The sequence below is a fragment of the Falco biarmicus genome, chromosome Z (assembly GCF_023638135.1).
Source record: "Falco biarmicus isolate bFalBia1 chromosome Z, bFalBia1.pri, whole genome shotgun sequence".
Lineage (NCBI taxonomy): Eukaryota > Metazoa > Chordata > Aves > Falconiformes > Falconidae > Falco > Falco biarmicus.
The window spans coordinates 58,270,283-58,296,818 of NC_079311.1; the positions used below are offsets into that span (position 1 = coordinate 58,270,283).

The following is a 26,536-nucleotide window of genomic DNA, read 5'->3' on the forward strand; positions in this document are numbered from 1 at the left end:
TTTTATTTTAAAATGTTTCATTTGAGTGTGTTTACTTTTTAGACCCTTTTGACATTAGCATATTCCATAATAACTCTGGAACCCTCAGGTTTACAAGTTAAGTGTATTGCAGCAATGCAAAAGCAAAATTAAAACCTTTTAATCCAGGAAAAATTTCTGAAAAACTGAAAAACAGATAGCTTAACATCAGAGAGGCAGTAAAGTAAGGCTTGGGATCATGCCTTAATCATTCAGACCATGAGTTAGCAGTAAGGTGCAGAGAAACAAGCAGAAGCTCCTGTCCTTGCCCTGTTTACAAATCAGCAGAACTGACCCAATACTGGAGGAATAGCCAAGAAGAGTGGGAATTGCATGTTGTATAAAGTTAAAAACTTTCTGGGGTGGACAGCATGGGGTAATACGGCTGTGGGAATTCTCTGGGAATGTCTGCTGAAGTAGATTCCCATGTCAGCTCTTGAAGATAGGCTGTGCAGTAAGTGCCTCAGCAGATCTAGGGCTTTCCTGCTTTTCTTTCTTCTTAATCCCAGCTATTTATTTTTGTGTTATTGGAGGATGTTACAATCTTTAAAGCAAACAGTGCCACAGCATCCTTGTAAAGGACAGAATATAGCACTCTCAGTTGTAAAATATACTGTTGAAACATCAAACCTGAAATCATTACTACACTGCAGATTTCTCCTGGCACAGGTATCTTGGTCAGCAGCTTGTAGCAATATGGTCCTGATGACACAGCTACGCTGGCAGGTGTCTGTAGGACTGATGTTAGTAGGACCGTGCTGTTGCAGGTTAGCAAAGAGAGCCTTAGGGCTGGAGTGAGCTGTAATGGAAACAGTACAGTTTTATCTGAGTCAGTCACATATGTGTTAGGATTACTTCGGTGAGAGTAGCATTCCCAGTGCCTTAATGCCCTCTTTAACCATGGAAAATCATTTTTCCTATGTTACTTAAAATCCTCTGACAGAACAGGACCCCAGCTGTAACTGAAGTGCATATGCACAGCTGTAACATAAACATATATAATACTACTAAGTGTAAGGTAGATGCCATGTTAGAAGTGCTTAAAATGGTTTGTTTTTAGAAACATCTCTTGATAAAGGCATGAATGCAGAATTTTCTCTACTTGCATGAAGAACAACCTCCCAAAAAGCATTAAGTGTCGATATTAAAGGAGGTTGAAGCATTTTTATATAATGCTTCTATGTAAAAATACAGAAATGGATTACTGCTAATATTTAATTTGTGTCTGATTTTGTTGCGGTGTCTAGGCAGCACTAACTATCCAGGACAGCCACAGAGAGCTCCATAGGTTACTCCTGCAAGAGAACGAGAAGATTGGTCGAGGCCATGGTTCTCGGCTAAACCTCCTTCTGGAGCAAGAAAAATACCGGAATCTGGAAAAACAACGGGTGGAGCTGGCCAACATACACAAACTGAAGCAGCAGTTTCAGCAAGAGCAGCAGCGGTGGCTACGTGAATGCGACCAGCGGCAGCGGGAGCAGGAGGCAAGGGAGGGCCAGCTGGGGCAGCGGGAGAGGGAATGCAGGTGCCAGGAGGAACTGCTGGAGAGGAGCCGACAGGGACTGGCGCTGCAGCTGCAGGAGTACCAGCAGAGCCTGGAGAGGCTCCAGGAGGGCCAGAAAATGGTGGAGAGAGAAAAAGACAGTGTGAAAATGCAGAAACAGTTCCTCTGGCACTGGAAGCATGGTCAACAAAGTAGCCTGTTGTCATCCACAGGGAGCTATGAGGTGTGTGGTTCCTTGTCATAATTATATCCCTGACGGCAGACCTAGAGGGACTTTCCTTGATGAATAGACTGGTTATGTCTAGAGTTGGTTTGTTGGTTGAGTGGGCATGTGGGAAGCTGACGTTTGGGCATATCTAAGGGCTTGTTTAACCCTCATGAAGTTTAATCAGGGGAAGTGCAAAGTCCTACCTCTGGGAGGGAACAGCACCATGCATCACTATATGCTGGGACCACCCAGCTGGAAAGCAGCTTTGCAGAAAAGGACCTGCGGGACACCAAGCTGAATGTAAGCCAGCAATGTGCCCTGGCTGCGAATAAGGTTAATGGTCTCCTGGCTGCATTACTACTATTGCTAGTAGATCAAGGGAGGTGATCCTTCACCTCTACTCCAGCCACACCTGGAGTACTCTGTCCAGTTCTGGCTGCTCAGTACAAGACAGATGTACAGCTATGTGTTGGGGGGGGATAGAGGTAGTTGGAGGGATAGATGTCCAGCAAAAGGCCAGAAGGATGTTTGAGGGACTGGGACATCCCTTGTGTAAGGAGAGGCTGAAACTATTCACCCCAGAGAAAAAAGGCTAATGGAGGTTCTTATTAATGTGTATAAATATATAAGTGGAGGATGTAAAGCAGAGTCAGGCTCTTTTCAGTGGTGCCCAGTGGCAGGACCAGAGGCAATGGGCACAGATGGAAACAGGAGGTTCCCTCGGAACATCAGGGAACACCTGTTTCCTGTGAAGGTGACTGAGCATTTGCACTGATTACCCAGGGAGGTTGTGGAGTGAGTCTCCATCGCTGACTCAAAAGCTATCTGGACATGGACCTGGGCAACTTGCTCAGGTTAGCCCTGCTTGAGCAGAGGAGTTGGACCAGATGACCTCCAGAGGTCCCTTCCGGTCTCAACCATTTGTGAATTTTAAGCTGGGTACCCGACACAAGCCAAACTCAGACCATTGGGTGTTAAATTGAGAAGATGGAAATTTTAAGTGTGAAAGTTTGTGTTTTATTCTGCTTTGCTGTTATGTTTGCAGGATACGTTGTGTCTCCTGCCTCTTGTAGGAAAGCTAAATTACCGTAATGCCTGAGGCATATAAAGCTTTTAGTGAAATCTTCAGCTGCTGGCCTTGTTCCTGGACAACAGCACTGTCTCCAGTGAGGAAAAGTGGCTGCTTCGGGAGTGGGAAACACGAGGCTGCCATGAACCCCATGTGTCAAGCCCTGCTGTCCTGCTCCCCTGAAACAAGCAGTCCCACAGGGAAGGAGGTCGTGGTATGGCTCCATCCCTGACAGCATAGTTCCTTGGAGATGGTCATTGTTAGGGGATGCAATTTAAAATAGCTCTGAAGCTGCTTAAGCATTTAATACTAAAAATGATTATTTTTTTTTGTTGAGGGTGAAGGATAGAGGCTAACCCTGAACTCAGCTGTCTAGGTACTTACCTGCCTGGTGGGACCTGGCCTCAGTCCCTGCCTTGGTGGGTATGGTTTTGGTTTCCATTACTGTTCTCTAAAGCACCTGAAAATCAAAACACCTTGCCTGCTTTTTTGCATATATTGAAAGCTCACTGACCCAAACAGCTTTTTTCCCCCAAGGTGTTCGTTTTCAGAAGAAAATCTGCAGGGCATTTCTTCAGGCCATCACCTCCCTCGTTTTTCAGTTGACAACTGACCCATAACAGGCAGTGACCATTCGGTGTCTAAGCCTGTGTCTACACGAGGGGGTGAAGGATTGGCCTCTGACCTCCCCCTTTTCACCCAGCTTTTTTGAACACCGTGTGAACATGACATCCCTATATGCTTGCCCAGCCCAAAAACCAAAGGCACTTCTTACTAGTATAGTTTGCAGTACAATTTTTGACATGTTTGGCAGTGCCGAAGAAGTGGATGATAAAACCAAAACTGAACTTGCCCATCAGCTTTAACGGATGGGACTTCTGAGATCTTTTGAGGAGAGAAAGTTGAAGGACAGTAGCTTGATGCAGGGGTGGCCAGGACTGCACAGACAGGCAAAATAATAAAATGCTGACTGTCAAAGAGTACTAGTTCTTAATCTGTTATTTCACCTGTAAGACTACTTGTATTTTTAATTCCAGTAAACTACATGGCTTTGGATGCATTCCAGGCCTCGGGATCATCTTCGTCCTGTGTTTTCCACTACCATACTCCTGGCTGCAGCAGAGCTGTCTGAGTGGATGCCAGTCAGTGGATACTCCCAGCCCAGTGTTTTTGCTGTTACACTGAAACTAGCTAGTTCTGGATGGCCAAACAGTGCAGTTTGTGCAGCAGTGCATAACTCACACTGCTACTCGTGCTTTTTTGTGAGCTCAGCCTTGATAAACACCTGCAGGCAGGGATTTTGACCCCCTGGGAGAGATGGCTGCTTGCTGAATGCTGCTCGCCATCCCCAGTTTGGCTGCCGCAGACCTGTTCTCTATGGATACCTGCCTACGTGAGGTACAGTGTTATTTTTGGATTGCATTGTTCACAGATTCACGTGTGTGAAGTGGTACCTTGTTGAGCTGTGGGGCAAAATATTAAGCCCCTGAAAGGACTCAACAGAGCTCAGTGCACCTCAGGTAGCAGCCCTTTGTTATTTGCTATTCTGCAGTTATTACTGAATTTTCCTTTGTTTTGATGGGAGCTAAAGCAAAATGTGCTAGATTATTGCTGTTTAATCCTGGATGCACATCTGATTGAACATGTATTGCTGTTTAATCCTGGATGCACACCCAATCAAACATGTTTTGAGGTTAACTTTTGGGAAATTAGGTGACTATTTGCTATGAGTGCCCATTCTGTCTAACAGTTAATTTTATGTATCCTGGTAAAAGGATTCTTCAGGATGATGCTTATAGACATACAGTTTAATTTTAGGTAGTTCTTCAAGAAGCCGGGAGTTGGACTTGATAGTCCCTTCCAGCTCAAGGATATTCTGTGATTCTGATACTGGTGCTGGACAAAGGTGAAAATGCTGCTCTCTGGTTTTTTGGTGTTTTTGTTTTGTTTTTTGTTCTTTTTTTTCCTTTCTGCAGATAATGGGACATAATCAATCGGACAGCTTACATGGTGAAAATACATTCTACTTAAATGAAGCTGTAGTGTGTGTGTCTCTAAGCAGTCTCAACAGATCAGATTCTTCTCTCATTTATGAGGATGGTGTGTGTGGGCTGAACATCTCAAATTCTAATATAGCAAGGACTACTGACAATCAGGTGGACCTCGAAATGGACACTTCTTGTCAGCCAGCATTAACCAGTGCACTGTGGGAATCCACTGGTCCTTACCAGCAGATGTCTTTTTCCTGCAAAAGCAACAAGGATGCCTTTAATAATGGTAATTAACACTTTATTTAATTAACAATTAGTATGGGCAGTTTGCTGCCTCTCAGAATGAATAGTCCTAGGAATGAAGACAGCTTGGTAGTGGTGGAAGCAGTAGATTTTGCTAAAAAAATTGCATGCCACTTTGCAAACTTGGTGAGGGTAGGTGAGAAAATAAGCAGATCAGAAGTACAAGAAGCTTTTGGAAAAAAAACTACAAAACCCCTTGTTTTGTCTGAATAATAGTACTCAGAATTCTGTTGTTCTCTCCAAATATTTTCCCAATGCTTTTTGAGTTGTTTTTTTTTTGTGAGCTGAAGTTACTCTTGCTGTTTCAAGTGCATTTTATTTGCTGTTTTAGAAAATACACATTACTTGATGATTTTTAGTTAGAATAACTTTTGATTTACCATCTTAAAATGGTAATCAGTGGTCAAACACCCCCTTCTTTCTTCATTGAGAATGAAATGAAAATATCTTGAAAGACTCTGTAGTTGTGGAAAGAAAATTACAGCACTTCTAAAGATTAATATAATATTTGACAGTAAGTTTCCATGTTAGTAAAACTGCATTACCTTTCTTTATTCTTGCATTTTACCAGAACCCCCAAAGATACATAGATTGCATGGGAGTTGTTGATAGTGGCTATCAAAATAGGTATAAGAGGCCACCTATTTGAACACTGCATTGCACTGAAAATTCCCTGAAGGACTTGAAAACACGCTAATGAGAAACTCGTTAACTATCTGGGTTTTATTTGTCGTGTTGCACAATGCTAGTTTTGATCTGATTTGGGGTCCTCTTTCCTTCATTATTGTGAGGGTTGTAGAGCATCATGTGAAAACACAACTAAAAAGGCTTTTTAGGGGGACAGTAGTGTGCTTTTGATATAACAGATTAAGTAATCTGGTGGGGTCTTCCTGCACAGTTGTGAACTGAAGGTGAGACATGGTGAGTCAATGCTGCAGCAGTACCTGATCTCCCACTTTTCTGCAGCTGGCAGTGCAGGATGACTGCTGTCCTCACACCAGCTGTGTGGAGGTCAGGTCACAGCAAAGATCAGTGGGCAGCAGTATCAGAAGTTGGAAACATACACAGGTACAATGGTTTTTAATTGTCTTAGATCAAATCTTTAAGTTGTCCAAATAAAAATGTCCTTGATTAAGGAACTTGCTTCTTAGTTGGGCTTGTAATATATTAAACAGGCATACAGTACAGCCTTACTAGTCCTTGGTACATGGATTCCCAAAATAGCATTTTATAATCAAAGGTAGGGCAGGCTAGTCTCATCACCACAATCAGCAAACCGAGCTGATCAGTAAAAGAGATTAATATTTCTAAAAATGCCTAAATAATTAGCTTGGTGAAACTTGTTCTAGTTTGACTGAAGTTGTAATTTTATTAATGGGTTAGCTAAGCTAGTGCAAATTTGAAAAGGAACACATATGTGGGTTTAAACCTCTTAGAAGTGGATTAGCTTGCACTGGCAAACTTTCAGATGCAAGTTAACCAGGATACTTTCTACTTAGCCCACATGAGAGCACCTGGTTTAATTAAACTGGCTTGTACCAGTTTAATTGTACTGATTCTAAGATAAGCTGGTGGAGCTTCTGTATGTAAAGATGCCGTTCACTTACAGCAGGCCAGCTTTGTGTTCAGCTGCTGTCACTGCATCTTGTGTAGGCATCCTTATCTGCCCTGGTAATTAGGGCATCAGTTCAGACCCAGCAGCCTGGGGACCAGCACTGGCTACAAAGTCTGCCCAAGAGGTAGAGTAATAATAAGTCTGTCTGGCTAAGTCATGTCCGTAAAGCCTGCCTTAATTGAGTCACAAGGCACCTTTGGCAAAGCAGTGCAGCAGATCCTTGCAGTATCCCAATGGTGCAGGTGGTGCAGTGAAGCCACTCAGTGCAGGGCTAGGAGCTTTCCCCTAGAGAGTTGTGCCATCACATTCCACAGTCACATTTGTGATTTGGGATTTTATGCTCTGACTGTCTGCACAATTCAGACTTGCTTTGGTCATGCATCAGGAGCCACTGCATGGGGAGCAGCAGGGAATGAGAAGAACACCGAACTTCCCTCTGAAAGACAGATGGCATCTGAAGCCCCAGCAAATGCCTCTGCACATGGAAATGATGTAAATCACTTGTTCCTAAGCAATGTGAATCAAGCTGAGCAGTGTGAATGTTTCATACAAGGAAGCTAATTTCCTTTTTGTTGGGCTTTTTTTTTGGCTATGCTTTTCCACCAGAGAGTTTAGCAGAGTTTAAGAAGATCTCTGACCTTTTGTCTCCATTTCCTGACACCTCTGCAGGGTATAGCCAGTTTCAATCACTGTGAAGGAAAACCAACACAGATGCAATGAGAGAAAGACTAGAAAGAATTTGAAAGTTAACTGAAACTCTTAATATTTTTGTGTGGATTAATGTTTCATGGCATTTTTCTCCATTTTTCAACTAGCTTTATATATAAAGTCTCATAATCATCATTCAAAAAACATTCCTAAATAGTAAGTCAAAGTAGAACTAAGAAACAAATACTGAGCATGGTTTACTGGAAATAGCCATGTACCAGATACAGACATGGCCAGATCTTGCATATCGTAAGTTTTGTGCGCACACAGAAGGATTTTCTTGGTTTTCATTAATTTTCCTAGAATTACTAGGCATCCTGTAAGAAGTCTGGTCTGTCAAAAACTCCTTAAATTAATTAATGAGAAGTGCCACCTGAACACCTTGTCAGGGAGTTAATCATGCTGCATTCTACCATATGTTAAGTACTATGCAATTTAGCTTCATAAATATACTGAAATGGAAATGGCTACATTTCTCCAGTGCATAATTTTCCATTCTTATTTTCTAAGGTAAGACATGTGTCTCTTGACATAGCTAGCATCATGATTATATATCGTTTTATGTGTATGGGAGGGAGCTTCACTAAAGACCTTGGGGCGAGTTCCCACAAAGCTGAAACTGGCTCAAGTACACTCACTAGGAAATGTCTGTCAGTCAGCAGGAGGAAAATATGATTGAAACAAAAATGTGTTAATGCTTTACAGTAATGGTTATGGAATTATCTGCATGAAAAGAAAACAAGTACTTTGGCTAATTAGGAATGAGAGGAAGTACAGGTTTTGTGTCAGACTAGACTGAGAATTGAATAAATTACTCCTGCGTTTAATTGACATGTCAGGTTAACCAGCTGAAGTGATGCCTAAGGTTTTACCTATCAATTCACCTCTTTGATTTCAGGAATCAGTGCAGTTTTAGTTCTTTTAAGCTTTGAAGTGAACAGCATTGTTCACTGGTACTGCCTTTTTTTGTTGTTTGTTTTATTTAGATGTTGTAACTCTAGGAATAGAGTTGAAAAGTGATAGATCTGGAAAACTGCACTGAAACTTGATTGTTGGAGGGTTTTTTTCTGCAGACATTTGCAGTGGTAGCATGAAGGATCTTTCTGTATGATCTAGTGAAAAATATATTTAAATCTTTTTGAGGAACATTGAAAAAACTGTGATCTCTGTAAACAGCCAAGTGCAAAACCAGGGAGCGAAACCAGAGCTGTTTGACTAATTGATTTTAATCTTTTTTAAAGGACAGAAACTTGTACATATATGCATATAAGCAAATGAGATAGTGTGATTTTTGCAGAAGAATCCATTTATAGTAGTTTTCATCAAAGAAAGTGATTTATAGAGATGCAAAATATTTGATTTGCAATATAAAAAAAGCAAAGCCTCAGAAACAATGTGTAGTATCCTATAATGCATTCCCCTCCCCTCCTCTTATTCTTTATAAGAAATTCCTTCCTGGTCCTTATGGCAGATTGTGCTAATGGTCATTGCTCTGTTGAACTTCTTAAAACTGTAGATCAGATTCATTTGTTTTAGTTTCCAATTGATAACAGAGATGAGGTTTATTTTTTTGGCTACCTTAACATTCGTTATGGCCTAATGACATTATGTGGAAGAAGTACCTGCATATGTCTGTATCAGGGACATTGAGGATGGTGCTGTATGGGCCTGGCTCTTTTCTCATATTTGTATAAGATGAATTTGTTGCAGTCAGAAGAGGTATGCAATGTAAAGCTGATGCAAGTGTGATAAAACCTAGGTGAAATATGCTTTGTACTGCAGTGTTAAAAAGCCATCTGAAGACATACAAGATCTTTCCTTTTGTGGTTCCAAGTCAGAACAGGATTTTGGCAAGGGGCAAAGCTCAGTAACTCGGGGCCTTATTCAAATAAGCATAGCTACTGCTGCCAGTGCTGGAGGTGGTTAATGGGATCTCTTATTAAGGACTTTGTTGAATAAGATCACTTTCATTGCTTGGAACCAGTTAAATAATTACTAGCTCCCACAAAAAAAGTCATCACAGGTCTGCATATGTGACTGTTGTAAGTTAATCTCTGTACTATCGCTGCTGGATGAACTACCGCGTACATCAACCTGCTAGTCTTCTGACCTGGAATGTTGTTGTGCCCCGTACAGAACACACTTTACATGTCTCCTGTTTAAACCGCATCGCAGGCCCACCCCTTACCACCTGTGGAATGGTGTGTGAAGATGCTTTTCTGCCTGTTTTGGCTTTTTCTGATGTGTTTCACAGTATTTTTAATAGTGCCATTTTTTCAGTGTTTGCCCTGCGCAGTGAGCAAATTATTTCTATTCTTTCACTTGAGAAGATGGAAGGAGGGAAGTCTCTTAAAAGTAAAGGTTGACATGACCATGGGGCTCCTAGTTTGTCAGGGAGCCTCCTGGGCAGATGTGGTAGTTGGAGCTATTTTAAACTTCTTGTCTTTTTTAATTGAATGGATGCCAAATTGAGAACATGCAACCAATTCCAAATTGCCCTTTCAGTGTTCAACATACACCTTCTACACCTAGCATGGATGGCTGCATAGGTGAGCACAGAGCCCATTCAGTGCTCAACATAAGTTATAATGAGAATAAAATTAAATAGAAGCATATAAAAATATGAAGTTGGATAATATCAACACCCACATCTCCCAAGTTCAAAATTGCATCGATTTACTCGAACAAGTAAGATCTTACTTTAAACTCTGCAGTAAACAGCAAATTTGTCTCCTCTACGTACCACAGAACACAGAGTTTTGTGCTCTGCCATAAGATATCAGTGTCTGTGGGATACTTGGTGGAAGTGAATCACAGGGGAAGCATTTTTTTCGCCTTGGGAATAACATTGTCATTGGTTTAAGGCAGATGGCAAAAGGGATTAAATCACAGGGCAGTGTGTTACCAAAGTGAAAAATATGCCATTGTATGTCATCTGCAGTTAGTGTATTTCAAGTAACACTTGCTTTTCAGCTCTGCAGCACTAGGGTTTTATAGTTCTGTTACTGATTTTCTCATCTCAAAATATTTTTTCTCATTTCTGAACATAAGCACAGGAGATGCAGCAGTATTACATAACTTTTAATTAAAGCAGTTAATGATATTCTGGTTTTGTTTTGTATGCAAATGTAAGCACAGAGTTTCCTGTGTAATGCTTGTCTCACTTTATTCTTTCTAATACCTTCTCATTTAGAGCTCATTCATTGGGAGAGAAGTTCAAAATAATGCACGTCTTTAAGGTGATGAATGGTGTGAAGAGATTGTCCATCCCTGTCTTTTGAGGTACCACTGGTGTTGCTGTAAATCTCTGCTCAGGGTTTTGTTGCCTGCAGACTTCTTAAACAACGACAGGTTGATGGCCAAATCTTTCTCATTTTTCTTGTATTTATGGTTCAGCGACTTCAGTGCAGTGGTTTTTGAAATCGGTGGAATTACTGGCATCAATGAAACTCTAGTGTTTGGACCATATCTGTTACACGCAGGTTTATTCTTTACTTAGGTAAGGTTGTTCCAATAGAGAAGGGTTTCAGGGAAGTAGAAGGAACGAAAGGAGCACGTTTCGAAGCAGAGACCCTGGGCAGGGGGTCATTTGCCAGGCAACTGGTTTGTAGTGAAGCAGCTCCGGCTTAAGGTTTCTTAGAGCTGTGACACTGGCAGCAGGTCCACAGGTGAAGAGGTGATCTCTCAGGAGAAGCAGTCACAAAGCGAGAGTCTTCCTAATTGTTTGATGTCAGGAGGATACCTTGGGAGGTCCGTGTTTTCCTCAGGTAACGTGATCTGTGGCTGGAGACCTGGTCACATGCCCCGCTTTAGTACATGAAAAATGTTTTGTATACGTTTTGTAATGGAGTTAGAGCCTGACACAGATGCGCAAGTGTGAATAAATAATGCAGCCTAATGGCTGGGAGAAGCTGCTTATGGATGATCAAATTTTGCAAGATACTGAGTATGCAAACACACCCTGTAAAATCATGTAGCTGAATCACCAAGTATATCTGGCTTATTTTGAAAAGTACAGTATCATTTTAATTATTTAGTATAATACCTTACATATTCCAGGAAATGGCCTGTAGCGTGTTGTGTAAAACTAATGAAGCTTTAGTAATAGGAAACCTCCTCAGCAGCATCTGCTGTTAAATATTTATTGAGAAACTGGGGAAGATTGTCTGTCTGTCTTTTACTGGCATTCATCACAGGAGCACCCACTTGCCTTCCACATAAATTATATTGGCTGTAGCCAAACTGCTAGAGGAAATTTCATGGAGTATCTTATTTCTGCTATAGAAAACTTCCTTTCCACTGTAAATTTTTGGTGGGGCAGTAGAGGGCAGGAGCCTTGATGCTGGTATGGAAGTTGTTTTCAGTTTAATCAAATAGGAAGGCTTCCAACAGTCACCTGCTGAGATTATTTGAGTGTCCCTTGGAAGTTTGACATAGAGCTGGAACATAAATGGTACAAAAATAAATGTGATTTGGCTGTATTTGTTTAGGGTCTGCCACAGAAAAATCGAAGAAACCCTTGTGCCTTTAAAAGTAATTGAATATGTTTCACATTCAAGAGCACGTGACAGACAGGGAAGCTAGTATATTTGGCAAGAATGATAAGAGATTTGTTTTGTTTTGTTTTAATTGAGGCTGAGAATGGCAGAATAGTTGTTCCTGACAGCAAGAACTGCAGAGAAGCTGTCTCCTGTGCAAAGGAACCTGTCATTACAGCACCAGCGGCAATGGAAGGGGCTGAGGGTCTAAGAAAGGCTTCTGCATTCCACACAGGCAGTTTTGAGCTGGAGGTGAAAATGAGTGCAGGAGGGTTTTTTGAAACAGCATCACTTTTTTTTTTCCTGCTGTGGGGTAGTGGCCCACTCTCTGGAATCGTGGGATGGGGCTGGTGCAGAGCTGCAGCACATGAAGTGAGGGGGTGGAAGGCACCAGAGGGAGTCATACCAAAGTGGAGCCAGGGTCTACAGAGGCACAGCTGCGGGACTGGAGACAAAGACAGCTTGTAGTAGAGGCAAGGCAGAAGGAAATGGTGATGAATTTGAGCTTAAGGGTTAACACCTAACCAGTGTTGCCCCTAGCAAAAAGAACTGGGAGCAGAAGAAACTGGATCCAAGTATGTTCCGTGCACTCAAGGAAAGCACTCGGCTGAAGGGATGGAGGTACACGCTTATTTGATGATTGTGCTTTTTTCTGGCTTTGATGTACAGTTTTCCCTTTAGACTATATGCAAACTGTTTTCACAGTCATTATTATGTTCACAGAGCATCTAGCAACCAAAAAGGGCACCCATTTCAAAATACTCGCTTGCACCTTGAAACTTCCTGTGCTTAGATGCAAAACTTGGGGAATGTGCAGCTTCTCCATTTTTGCTGGGTTTTTTTGATGACTGCAAGAAGAAAACATCAGTGCATATACTTCCTGCCAACCTGACTAAAACCGGATAAAAATGGCTGTGCAAACCTCAAACTGCAGTCAAAAATCAGTGACACTTTCCCTGTGTTTTGAGCTCAGGGGAGAACAAGTATCTCTGTGACTATCAGGAAGAGGCTTCTCTCAGATGCTCTCACACTTACAGTAACGCCCATATTTTTTCCTGCATTAATCAACAAGCAGCAGCTTCTATTAAAGTGTAAGACTAGCATGTAATTGATTTGAAACAGGTGCTTTGCCTTATTTTTCGCTTCTGCAGCAATTCTATACATTGGCTTAGTATTCCTCAGCCACTTAACTTTGAGTTTTGATCTTGTCGGCTTTTATGAGTAAGAGGTGATGGATCTGTCTGTTGTTGGGAAACTACCACGTAAAACCAAGGTGCCTAGGAGGAGACTTGGGAGTGTTTTATAAATGACCTCTCCCTTTCAGCTTTGTAACAGAGTTACGTCCTTCTGCTATTCAAGAAAATGTTTCCCAAAGTCCAGAGCACTGGTCCTTTGTGTTGCACCTGAAAGACTGGCCAAAAGCTGGGGATTAAACCGTTTGTTTGCCAAGGTCTTTGATTTAATGCTTATTTCAAAGTAAAATTGTAATTTAAAAATAACAAACCCCAAACCATCCATAAAATATGAAGCAAAGTTAATCAACACAGTAATGTCTGTCTGTGGTAACAGAGAGCTCAAAAGAATAGTTTTGATGTGTAAATGTCCCCTGTTGTCTCAAAGGGAGTGAATTAATGTGCCAGAGACACTTTTTTCAGGGTTAATGCTGTTTCTCTCTTCGGGAGGGAAGGAGGGGAAGCTTCACTGCAGTGTTTTACCTTCAGGGTGCAAATTGTGGGGATGTGCTGACTGGTGACAGAAAGGGGGGCTGGTTTCATTGTCCCTGCAGCCTTTGGAAATGCTGTTTGGGTCTGTAACTTCATGGGATTTCCATTTCTCTAGAAACCATTAAAGCAGGAGCATTACCCACTGCATGCAATTTGTTTTGACTTCAGCCTGCTGGCCACGTGCCTTCTTGCAGATTATGGGCTGGGGGGAAAGAGTTGCAGCCCTCTTCAGATGCACCCAGGTTAGACACCAGAACAAAGAGGCTGCGGAGGTTTCCCTGAGTTTCCCCCCTGTTGTTGTCCACAGACAGACGGGTCACCCCTGCCCCTGGAGAGGTGCCCTGCATGGGCACGCTGCTGTGCTGGGTGGAGCAGTGGCCCTGCGTCGGCAGCTGGTCATGTTCCTTGTGATCCTTTGTAGGAAGGGTGTTCTTGGGGTTTTATGGTTATTTTCTCTTGATCATTTGAGTGCAGCTGTGTTTAATGAGCTGGAAAAGAAGTAGGTCAATAAAACATGTGTTCATTGTTAGCAGAATACCTGTTGAACCATGTGTGTGTCTGTAATTGACCATCTAAAGCTTCAAAGCTTAGTGCAAAGACAATTTAACAGGGAATTCATTCCTAAATAAATTAATACTAAACCGAAGCAGACAGCTGGCAGGCAGTATGCCTTGCCAAGGTGAGACTGTGGGTATTTAATGCATAGACAAGTTATGATAATAAGTCAGACCTATTTTTAAGTCTCTCATTGATATGCAATAAAAACCAGTATGCCAAAAATAGCTTAGAAGCTGTGTGCTTTAAAGCCAACACAACTGATAACATAGCCATGTATGTAGGTTAAAATTTTTAATTGTTTCAACCTAGGGGCATGCTTGATGTTAAACTTGATGTTAGAGTGGTATCACTGGCAGTGTTGCAGCTTGGGATGTTTTTAAAATCTTTTATTTGATAACACCAGTGTTAGAAACAGTGTTTTTACTGGGATTTACTGAAAGAAAAGGCAACCGCATCATCATGTGACTATGGAACCTGAAGCTTTAAGACTAGTATCAAAGAAGTTACTTGGAACCACTGTGGAGCTTTATGATAAAGCAGTTTTGTTGGAATAAATGTGAATTTTGTCTCAGCCAAGAATTTGGTCCAAATTCTCTAGACCAACTTCTCTAAAGAGTTATGAGGCAAAACTTGAAAACTGAATTGCATTGTTTTACCTAAGCCAACAACTAAACAAAGAACAGAAACGTGCAGAATGATGGTATTTCCAGTAATTTTACCATGATTGAAATCCAAAGTACAGACATGAAGAAGAGTTATGTTGCAGACCTTATTCATCATAGACTTTGAATTCTTTGTTGTCTTGTCTTGTAACCAAAAATAAAAAAAAAGGCACCAAAAGCTGATAAGACTAATTAATGTAGGATCTATTATGATCTAATTGCTCATCTGCTTTTTGTGAAAAGACCTGTTATTCATGAAGGTGCTTATTTGCCTAAGAAATGCAGCTGCTGCTTTTTCACAGGGTTGGGCTGGGTGAAAGTAAATAGCAGCATTAAAATTCTCAGATTGATTTCCTGCCTTGTTCAGTCAGCTGGGAAATGGATTAGGCTCCTCTTTCCTTGGTAGCTTCAGGGTCAAAATACTTTTCCCAGTGTTTTTTTGAGACCTGGTGCCAAAATCAGTTCCCGCTATGAAATCAGATTTACTGAGGTGTGAAGGCCTGGTTTCTTGGTGGTATTTTCTATCTCAACTCCCAGTGAAACTGCTGGAAGTTGTCCTCGGATCCTCAAAGCTTGTGAGAACTTTTTATGTAGCAGGTGGTCTGAACCTGTGTGGCAGCAGTGAGTCCCGGTTGTTCCCACGTGAAGGCTATGCTGCTATGGTAGGGCTGGTGCTGGGTGGTGGTGTTCTCCTTCTCGCTCCAACCATCAGGTCCATAAACAACTGAACCTGCGGTGTGGAAAATCCATTGTAAACTGGGAAGGTCTTAGTAGGCACTAAAAAAAAAGCAAGCAAAAATGATCATAGTACCTTTCACAGGGAGGAAAGGGAGAGAGGCAGAGGTGCCTGAAGTTCCCCGGGGAACTGGCTGTCGCTAACCAATCTGCATTGAAACCACTGGGAACGCCATTAGAGACAAAGAGGTACCATGGGGTTTGCCGCTGGGGACTTCCAGTGGAGCTGATGGGAGTTAGGCTGCCGTTTGCTATTGAACTGTAATGCCAAATGAGAGCCTGTTACCCTTGAATTTCTTTGAATATCCCAGGCCGGGTAGATTTAGCATCAGTTTTTAGGCGTCTGTTTATGCTTTGCATTATGCATGAGTGCCAGTGGGGGGATGAAATACAGCAGCTCTGCCATTTCAGATAGCTTTGGCCTGAAGTTGATTTGTCAGCTGTCAGTCCAGATGAACTTGGTATAAAAACTGGTACCAGCTATTATAAATAAATGGTAAAACCAAACCTAACTCTATATAATTTTTTCAGAAAAGTAATGGTTTTGAGAATCTTTAACTTACTTGTTGCTAAAAGTGGCATAAATCTCTCATCATTTAATGAAATTTTATTTTGTAAAGAGGGCCAACATGTGACACAGATCTCTGAAAATCACAGCAAATTAAATCAGTGTATTATATGTAGTTTCTGCAAAATCCGTATGGTAGTTCCCCCCAAACCTCCCCTCCTTTTTTTTTTTAATACGACTGGGAAGGGAAAAATCTCGAGTATCCAACCTGGCTTGACCTCAGAGCTGACCCAGCTTTGAGGAGGAGTTTGACTCAGAGGCTTCCTAAGATCCCTTCCAGCTTGAATTATCCTGCGATGCTGTGAAATTAGGGTATGAGCTAAAGGAGGAAAACTAAGGGCTTTCTGTTAAAAGCACAGAGACCTGAAAGGTTTTTTTTGCCTGGAGTGTTTCCTGGTGCCTTGATAAAGTCTTCCTGTCCTTCCCATGATCATCTCTGGGCACTCCAGGCTTACCTGCAGAGCTGTGATCCTTGAGTGGGGGGGGAGAGAAGGGGTGAAGGGGAAAATCCATGGCATTTATTTGGTGTGGAAGTGTGCACATCCTATGACAGCAGACAGAAGGTGAGAATCAGCGTGACTAATGAGTTGTTTATTTGGCTTTTGTATCCCGCACCCCCCCCCCCCCCCCCACCTTTGGAGCATGGGCTGTGTTTGTTTTGGTATCTCTTAATCTCAGATTCCTGAAAATGCCCTATCCTTTGTCCTTCACCTTCTGAGCAGTTTCTGCAATGCCACTAATCCTGTCTCTTGGTGTGACAGGAAGGGTAGGGGATGGTAGTTAGGATGTGGAATGCTGCTTTTCTTCCTTTCCCATACATTAGCATGTTTTTAGCCAATGGGTTGTCATTTCTCTGAGTTTGGACCCAGACCCGGTTTGAAGAACTGAGGTCCCCTCAAAAACTTCCATGAAAAGCCATGCACTGCAGGCTGCCATTACTGGTGTGTTTAGGTTGCCTAGAATTTTTATTTTGGGGCAGTCTCTCTCTGCAGTTTTCTGATACCTGTCCTCGTGGTACTGGAGCTAAACTCGTGGAAATCGGGGAACAAGTCGGATTTGTTTTTAATGTTGGATTTGGCAGTATGTGGCCATGTGCATGAGACAATGTGGGATTTTTTTCCAGAACTTGTTAGAAACAGCCTCTAACTCCCTTTTGAGAAAATTGATGGGGGAGACAACAGGGAGTGCCTGGGTTTTCTTTATTTCATGAATGCTCTCAGCTGAGATAAAAAGGAGGAAAAGCTGGAGTTACGTGGTATTTTGTACTGCAGCGTGGCACAGCTGGGCTGAATAGGCTACACAGCCCCAAAATGTTAAAATGCTACCACAGGTCACCTAATACTTGGTCTCCAGCCTCAACTCCTTGCCAGGGAGTTTGACCAGCTCAACATTGAAAGAGATGATTTTTCTGGTCTGCTGTTCTGTTTTGTGTAGGGTATACATGGTGCAGCTGTGGATTTGGCTCCGTTTCTTTAGGAGAGAGTTACCTGTAGTGCTGTAGGAGAAATAAATTTTGCGTAACTGAGAAGCAGTTAAAGGATATTTCAGTTTGCACATAAGCTCCAGGGGCCAGGATGCAGTGAGATGCCAACAGCTTTGGCCGCTGCTGAAGTGGGAGGGAGTGGGGACCTAGGGAATCTCATAGAAAAGCCTGCAGAAGGGTTTAAGCTACAGCTTAGCTTTGGAAATCTCGGAATATTTTCTGCACTTACATAAATATGAAGGGAAAATTGTGTACCTTAGGTGTAAATGAGCAAGGGGAAGGCTGTGGCCAGGTACAGTCACCTTTGCTTGTCCTTCTTGCGCAAGGGCTGCAGGATCAAGGCAGGGGCAGAGCCCAGCACAGGCAGGAGGGGTGCGGGCAGGGGCGGTGGGAACGCGTTGCTGGTTGCTGGCGTGTGGGTGCTGGTCTGGTGGGCGCGCTGTTGAGCTGAGCACAGCCTGCCCGAGCATCACTCGGCAGGTCGGAAGGGAGCAGAAGAGAGGATAAGTAAATGCTGAATTTAAAGAAAGGGAACAATACAAAAGTGATTTTGTGGCAGACGTTGGCAGGTGAGTTGCGATCCTAACAAAGGCAGCTTGTAAAAGGCCAATGGTCCTTATTTACCAGGCTGTTGTTCCATACCAAGTTCTGTCAGCCACAGGGCTGCAGAGTGTGGGCCTGGAGGAGGGTCTGGGGAGGTTCCAGGGGTGCCCTGGCTGCCTGGGGAGCACGGGAGAGCTTCCCAGCTGTTGCTTTCCAGTAGCAGCCCCCTTTGCTAGCCCCCCTGTCTTGCTGTCTGCATGGACAGTAGGTTTGGTTTTATTCTTTTTGGTGTTGTGAGCATCCTCAGCTCTCAGAGTTCTTTAGTAAGGTAGCAGCTGATGCTTTCACAGCTGGTTCCAGAGGTTTCTTCCCTGTTTTGGGAGAGCGTTTAAAGAGGAGGATTTCTTCCACCGTTGTCCTGCTCGGAGTCAAGGGCAGCTGGTTCTGCTGTGCTGCACCCAGGGAGCTCAGTGGAGACTTCTTGGCAGCTGTCACTACTCTGCATGACAAGAACCAATGCTGGCTGGCAGATCAGTCCCCTTTCCTCCCTCTCCCTTCACCTGAGGCTGTTAAAATTCTGGCAGTTCTTCCAGCCTCCCTGGCCAGCTGCACTTGGGGTGCGTCATGCTGCTGCCTGTGGTACCAGCTGGTCTCCTGGTTCCGCTGCTTCCAGCATGGCACTGGGCAGGGAGACAGCAGGCGCCCTCCCTGCAGGCAGGCAGAGTATGTTGGCCCCAGGGACACATTGTGCTTTTATTAGGCAGAGCCTGTGTTGAGTGCCACCCCAAGTGCAGCCAAACCCAGCCACTTCTCTCCTTGGTTGGATTAAGCGCAACCCTTCCAGCCTGAGAAGCCACTCATCACCCCAGCAGCAGCTGGGCTTTCACCTCCTGGGTGCTCTCCTGCTGTTCAGGTTCTCTGGATGCAACAGAATGTAAAACACACAAACAAACAAACAAACCCCCAACCCCAACAACAACAACAAAAAGCAAATAAAAAAGCAGCTAGGCTAGCAATAAATAATTTATCTTGATAGTGACAGAATCTGATTTGTTTTTCCAGAATGCTGGCAGTTTCCACTGCTCAGCCCTGCTGCTTTGAGTTCTAACAGTTAATGAGAAATGGTTTGGAAACAGCTACTGTTTTAATTGGTGAAGCAATTACTGTTTAGTTTTGGTGGTGGAAAATAACTGCATGTAAGGTGTTTCTCTTTCTTTTCTGGGTTTTTTCAAATTTGTAATTAGACTTCTCCAATTATGTACTTCATAAATGTTGGAAACAGATCTTTCAAATAAGTGCTTACTGCCTGTTATTCTTATGCACATAACTTTGTTAAGGTGAATAGACTCACAGGACTTAAAAGGAATATTAATGTGGGTAAAATTACCCAAAAATATAAGTGTTTAGAGGTTGAAGATCTTTCATGGGTAGGGCTTTTTAATAAATAAATAACTGAAGTATCCAGTTTCCATAAAGAATAGCAGATGTAGAGTATTTCTGGGGGTTTTTTGCTGCTGTAAATTGTAATATTTTTCTAATATGGCTATAAAAAATAAATGAAGGCAACAAAGCAGGGCTGTTTGAGTAAGTTAGGGAGTCAAATCCTGCTGTGTTACGTGTTGCAAACAACTTGGTGCAATCAAGACTTAAGTTGGATTTTCACCAGAACTGAAACTTGATCCTTTAAATCTAGTGTAAAAACAGTACAAGAAAGGGAATTTGGAATTAATTTTCTTAACATTCTGTGTCATCCCACTATGACTAAGCACTATTTGTGTAAAAATACCTTGCCCCTGCCACTGACCCAGCAGTCTCAGCAGAAGGTATATAACATACATGTGGCTTATGCTGGGAGTTGAAGCCCCAAAGCCTGTTTGCTCCCCCCAGCTGTGTGAATATCGAAGAGGAGAAGATGCTGAAGGCAGAGGCAGTGACACAACATGTCTCCACATGCCCATCGCATAATCATCTCCCACCGCTCCACACGCCCCGTGGCGGGGAGCAGCCGGGAAGCCTAGCTTTGCAGGGTGCCAGCAAGCTTGTTTTGCCTTGAACTCCCGCTTCAGTGAACAAGACGGGTGAAAGCCGCATGCATTGGGGGAATGCCAGATGTGGGCAGGTGTCATTTTAAATTGCCACCAGTTAGAGCAACATGGTGTGTAAAAACGCAACTATATCCTTTATAATAGATTGTCATTGCACATACATGTGAGAAGGGGTAGGGACCAGAGCAGGCATGAAATGTCTTTTTAGCTCTCTGCATGAATGACCAAGGCTCAGAGAACCTCTGTGCTGGGTTTGCTTGCTTCTGGTGTTACCCATACTGTGGGAGAGATGCCAAGTTCCCCTTCTTCCTGTGGAGTCCTTTTTGCAGAGGGAAGAATGAAATGTTAATGCTCCTGATGTAACAGCAGAGGATGGTTGGGCCAAGATTACAGTGAAAAGTATTGCAGCCTGTCTGTTGCAGACTTTTCTCATCCCTAGGTACGAGCATACATGCTTTCTTGTAATGCAGCTTGGTTTTATGGTAAAAATCACTTTTCAGAAATACAGATGTAGAAAAGCCAACTACTAAGGTGTAGTTCCTGAGGGCCTGAAGTGGGACAGAAAGCTGACTAGGGATAAAATCCAACCATGGTTATTATTTTTTATTTTTTTAAAGTAGTGTGCAGGTTGTCACAGAAGCCTCACAGAGCTCAGTGCTGCAAAACAGGTACCCGATTCTTTGCATTTGCAGGAGAAAATTAGAAAGATGACAAATGAAAATTCTTGCGGAATAATTTCTTTGTGTTTGTGTGCAAGTATTATCTCCATGTCACACCTAAAGGATTGAAACAAGAATAGATTAGATAATTTGTGCAAATAAACACAGATAAACTTGGCAGAAAAAGCTGAATGGTTATACATCTGATACAGACTGCAAGTGCCGGTCAAGTAGTCTTTTAACTGGGTTTACTCAGTTGATTCTTTTTCATCCATAAAAGGAAGGCTTGCAAATAAAATTCTGCATAATGATGGAAACTGTATTAATTTTAAAATTGTATTATTACTAGTAAAGGTACTATTTATATGCTGTATGTTTTCCCCAGCCCAACTCTTGACAGCATTTATGACTTTCCATTATTGTATGTCTGGTCAGTGAAGTATGGGTATAAATTGCTTCTATTATAAAAACATTGACAGTGGTCATCCCCTGGATAACAGTGGACAGACTTACCCAAATTTACTGAAATCTCTTCAAGGTACCTCTCACCAGGCTGTAATTTGAATACAGCAGTGTTTTCCTTTCAAGATGGATCCAGCAAACTAGAAAATGGTGCTAATGAAAAAGTCAAAATTTGCTCTTCATGATGGTATGGGCGTGGCAGAAGATGCATTGTCATATATCCTTCTCTTGTGTGTTACAGATCTGAACGCGTCACAGACCCAGGGTCCCCAAGCAAGCACTCCAAACCAGGGATCCATCCAGCCACCACGGGTAGACGCATTGCTGCTGAACCAAGAGCCTGAGAGCTTGCAGGATGCAGAAAGTGGAGGCAGAGTGGAGGAGAAGATTGTTTACCTCTGATGGCTCATTTTCTAATCTCAGTAGCACTTTGGAAATATAATGGTGTTTGCTTTTTTAAATGTCTATAGTTGCTCTCCATATGACCAAATGGCTTTAAGGGTAGCATTTAATATTCAGTGCAAGCTTTTCCCCATAATAAATACAAAAATTAAGTTATTTTGCAGCCTTTGTTTTATAATCTTTTAATTTATGACATGATTTCAAATGCTGTGCAAGAAGCAATGGGTAGCAGGGGAGACATAACATTTTTGAATTGTAAAGATGCTGTTGAGAGTTGTGAAAGCTAGTTTTGATTTTCTCCTGGGTCCTCTTTTTAAAAGGGCAACGTAAGAGAGGTGGGCCTGCTATTTGAGATTTCAGAGTATGGATCAGTAAGCTTGTGGTAGTTGTGATGTAAGAAGACAGCAATGTAAGAACGATGGCTATAGTCTTTGTTGAAATGTGCTATGTACCCTTAACTATCGGGTCATTTTCTTTATCTGTGGGCTCAGGGGCTGCTCAGAAGATGATGTTTTTTATGTTCTCAATATACTGCATAATTGTAGGTGTTTGTTCATGTCCCAAAGCTTATCATCATTTTGGTACTCCTGCCAGAGGGCAAAGATGCTGTAAATCAGTTTTTGTATTATAACTGTACCTCATTTCTGTAAGTGCCCTTACACATTAAAATTTACCAGATGAAACTGTCTCACTGGTCAAAAGAAAAGAAAGGGGATACCTTACACATTAAAATTTACCAGATGAAACTGTCTCACTGGTCAAAAGAAAAGAAAGGGGATACCTTACACATTAAAATTTACCAGATGAAACTGTCTCACTGGTCAAAAGAAAAGAAAGGGGATAAATCGTAGGCTTTTAGTTAACTAAACCTTTTTGAAACTCCACTGCTTTCCCATGTAGGAGTCAGCTGTCTTCCTGCTTTCAGGCTCATCAGACCACCTGTGTGTTAGGCAGTAAGAAAGCAGGACCTATTTTATGCCTTTTTGCCTTTCAGAAATACTTGTACACTTCTGTTGAATTGAATAAATGTTCTGTGCATTTCTGCAAAACTGTGACTTTGATTCATTGTTAGGTCCTCCAAAGAAGTTTGAAATAAGGAAGAAAAAAAAGAAAATCTCCTTGCCTGGTTTGCACTCTGCCCTGCTGCAGATACACCTGCCTTGGTCCAGCACAGCCAAAGCTGTGCTCCAGGGACCTCAGCTGGCAAAACCAAGGATGTGCCTATTTGAGCAGGTGCAGTGAGCCTTCTGGACCGGCCAGGTGTTGCTTAGCATGGCTGATGGTGGATCATCAGCAGCACAGCAGGGATGCAGCTGCACAGCTCCTGGATCAGAGCTGCCTCAAATCTGCCCAGCTCACGGGGCAGAGGAGCGAAGGGTTGCCCCTGCCTGTTTGTCTGGATAAGCCCCAGGCGTCATGTGGTTTTCATTTTACCCTAAGCCTTGTGTTGTGTGAAATCTTTTGCAGGGGGCAGAGTTCTAGATAGTAGATGTTCGTCAGCAAAGGTTTCTTAATGTGGAGGATTCTCTTCCAGGGATTTTGAGGTGTGCCGCTGGGAGTATTCAAAAGCAGAGCTTTCTGAGTTGCATCTTACAGGGCTGCCAAGAGTAGCTGTTCAGTTGGTATCTTGGGCTAACAACTGAGCACCTGACCTCATTGAGCAGGATGTGATTCCCAGCTGGTATTAATTGGTATGGCATGTCAGGGAAAGACTGGGCCTGCAGATGTATTTTACAGATTCTGTTTCCAATGTTCAAGACTCCTGCTGACTTGACAGCACTTCTTTAATATGTCTCCTTATAACGGAAAAAACTTCTTAAGAATTTCTGTTAATGTTTTACCCTCTTTACTTTTCACAGTTAGGCTAAAAGTAAAATGGGAATCCCACCTCTTTTAAAGGTCCTGCAGTAAGGACAGTCCACAGCTTCTTGATTTTACCAGTCAGCAATGAATTCAGGGTTGCCATGTGGACAGCTTTTTGGCACATTTCTGAATAGCCAGACCTGTTTCTTGGGGTGCAGTATGCCCCAGTATTTGTGCATGGCCCAGGAACCAGCAGGAAATTGGGAAAAACTGAGTAGTTTTCTACACAATTGCTCTTTCTGCATTTCATTATGACTTCGCTGAAACATCTGGTACTGGTTACTGTCAAATCCAAGCTGCTGGATGGATAGTTGCTGTCCCAGCCTGGTGTGGGAATTGTCCTGTAAGTGCTTTGCCACTGGGAGAGGAAGAGAGGATACTGCTTCTCTCGTCAGTTTTAATTGAGGGGCTGGGAGTTGAAAAGCGGCTGGCTGGGACTTCAGCTGTTCTGCAAATTCCTGGAGTCCCCTAACATCAGGCAGCATTTTATTTTGCTCACCTGTGTTTACAGTAAAATTTCTGGCACTCGAGGAAGGCAAAGGCAAGAAACAGGTGGCCTCTAGATTTAGGTGTTTTAATTGTAGAAAATGTTTAAACTATAGGCCAGTATGGCCTCAGCAGGTGCTCTTTATAACAAGATGTATTATGCACCCCTAAACTCTGTCCATTATTTAGGCGTTTCTTAATACTTAGCAGAATGTAAATGCAGCCTCAATGAGACTCTGCCATTTTAGCAGGCTGCATTTTCAGTCATTGTCAGGCATATATTAATGATTCATCTTCTTTTTTAATTAGAAAAATATATTTAGAAGTTCTCCCCTTCGCCTTTATTACATTATTTTGAAGTGGACTTATTTGCAAGGCCATTATTTTTAACTCATCCCATATATTGTGTTTTCTTTTTGCCGCACTTCTCAAGGCATCTTGCCTCTGAAAGCTCAAAATCTAATTCAGTCATTAATTTCAGTGTTTAAATTAAAAGAGCAGTTGCTGTACCACAAATCACCACTCCACCGGGCTGGGCTTTCTCTTTGTTTTTTCTTTTTTAAACTTTCTTCCACCATTTAACGAAGGGGGGTTTTCACTACTGTAATATCTATACTTGTCCAGCATTTTCTCCTCAGTGTTGTATGCTAGTGAAGCTGTCGTATCAAGTGACTTTGAGAGATTTTTAAGGGAAACTCACAAAACAGTTTTTTTCCCCAAATTGATAAAAATGGTAACATGGAATTCAGGAAGGGCTCAAGTTTACAATAGGCTGGATCGAGAACCTTGGATTTACACAGTCATTTACAGAATGAGGCCAGAGTAGAGAAAATGCCTCACTTGGCTGCTGTTATTAAGGTAAACAGCACACTTGGCTGCAGTTTTAAGAGATTTTTCACAAAGCTCATCCATGTAATTTTCAAATGACTAAATTAAATACAGATTAGGCTCTCAGCAAAACTCCCCAAAGGTTGTTTACTAAAGTGATTAAAAAGATATCTGTTAATGTTTACCACGTATAGAACATGAATCATTTTACCTAGAGTGCCCTGTGGGCTGCGTTAATTTATGCACCACCCATTTAGGTTAAAAAAGCGAGTAAGATTTTTCACTGCATCTTAATCAAGTAGGTGCAAATCCTGTAGTAATGTGCCATAATGCCAGTTAAATCATGTTCATGGTGTTGTTCATTCAGAGAAAACAAAGAGGCTGTGCTGTGGTACGTGATGTGTACAATTTGCTTTGACTAAATTTTAAAAGCAAAGGAGAGTTGCAGATGAGGCAGTTTTCCTTATGCGTTTGATGACAAATGGGGAAATGGCGTGACTCTCAGATACCTTCTAATGAATATTCTGTTTGGAAAATAATTGCAACCCCAAAGCCTTCACCGTGCCTAATTTGTATTACAGAGGTAGAAACAGCATAGATTGTGGGGCATTATCATACTGTAACAGGTTGGATGTCTGCTCTTTCTTGCAGAGTTGCAGTCACTTTGTGACTTTTTTTGCCAAGGTGAATGGATGTATCTGTTGTGTTCTCGTCCCTAGTAAAGATCTGTATGTAGACCCATTGCAAATGTAGCTGTGAATATTTTTGGTAATCTTGGTCATAACAACAGCTACATGTTAACCTCCATAAAGGTGTTCCTGTCTCACTTGCTGCCAGGTTCTGAGATGACTGTGAGGACTGCCTGAACTGAATGGCTTGAATTTTGTGTAAAGACTCCCTTTAGCAGGCTGACGTGAAACGAGAGTGTTTCATTTCTTCAGTATAAAGGAAAAACCTCAAAGGATAACCTTGCTGGCATTAGTGTAAATTGTTCTCAGTAATACAGCCCTTCGGCCTGCAAAAGTGCATCAGACGGTAGGCTGCTAGGCTTCTGGTATCAGGAGATTACCAAAGACTAAGAGGATTTGTGGAGAAACTTGCAAGTGTGTTTGTGCGCCATGGTGAGGAAATGGTCCAGGTATGTTACCTGGGAATGTCAGTGTTTTTCACTGACATGCAGAGCAGTGCTGGCAGCAGCTCTATCCAGGTTGGTAGTTGGCTCCCAGATTTGCAGAGCTATGTTTCCTATCCTAGGGATCAGCTGTGCAGAAGTTTCTCCCTCTTTTCCTCGCTTGCTCAGGCTCAGTTAAGGGTGTTACACGGTGGGGCTCTGCCACAGGGAGGTCTGCAGCACCTGCTGAATTCTGAGGTTGGGTCTTGAAATATCCTGAATGGAGACCAGGAAGAGAAAAAAGAAACATGAAAAAGGCATGCTGGATATGGAGAAGGCAGGAAGAGTGTCCCCTGGAGTGGGATGTTTTCTAGGCTTCTTCATGAAACAAGCCTTTTTACTTGGAGAAACCCTCCCTGTAATTATCACATCTCTTATTGTTTGTTAGACTGA

At 42.4% G+C, this 26,536-nt stretch overlaps 1 protein-coding gene across 8 annotated transcripts in view; it reads left to right on the forward strand.

The window, feature by feature from the left end:
• ARHGEF28 (Rho guanine nucleotide exchange factor 28) overlaps positions 1 to 22,844 on the forward strand; it is a 126,438-nt gene extending 103,594 nt beyond the window's left edge. For 7 of the 8 annotated variants that reach the window (XM_056324783.1, XM_056324782.1, XM_056324784.1 and 4 more), the window contains 3 exons: positions 1,266 to 1,745; positions 4,776 to 5,076; positions 21,635 to 22,844. In XM_056324783.1, the coding sequence (XP_056180758.1) occupies positions 1,266 to 1,745; positions 4,776 to 5,076; positions 21,635 to 21,795 (942 nt within the window). In that variant the 3' untranslated portion in view covers positions 21,796 to 22,844. The remainder of the gene's footprint in view (positions 1 to 1,265; positions 1,746 to 4,775; positions 5,077 to 21,634) is intronic. The other variant, XM_056324788.1, reaches the window with a different exon arrangement.
• The last annotated feature ends 3,692 nt before the right edge of the window (positions 22,845 to 26,536 follow it).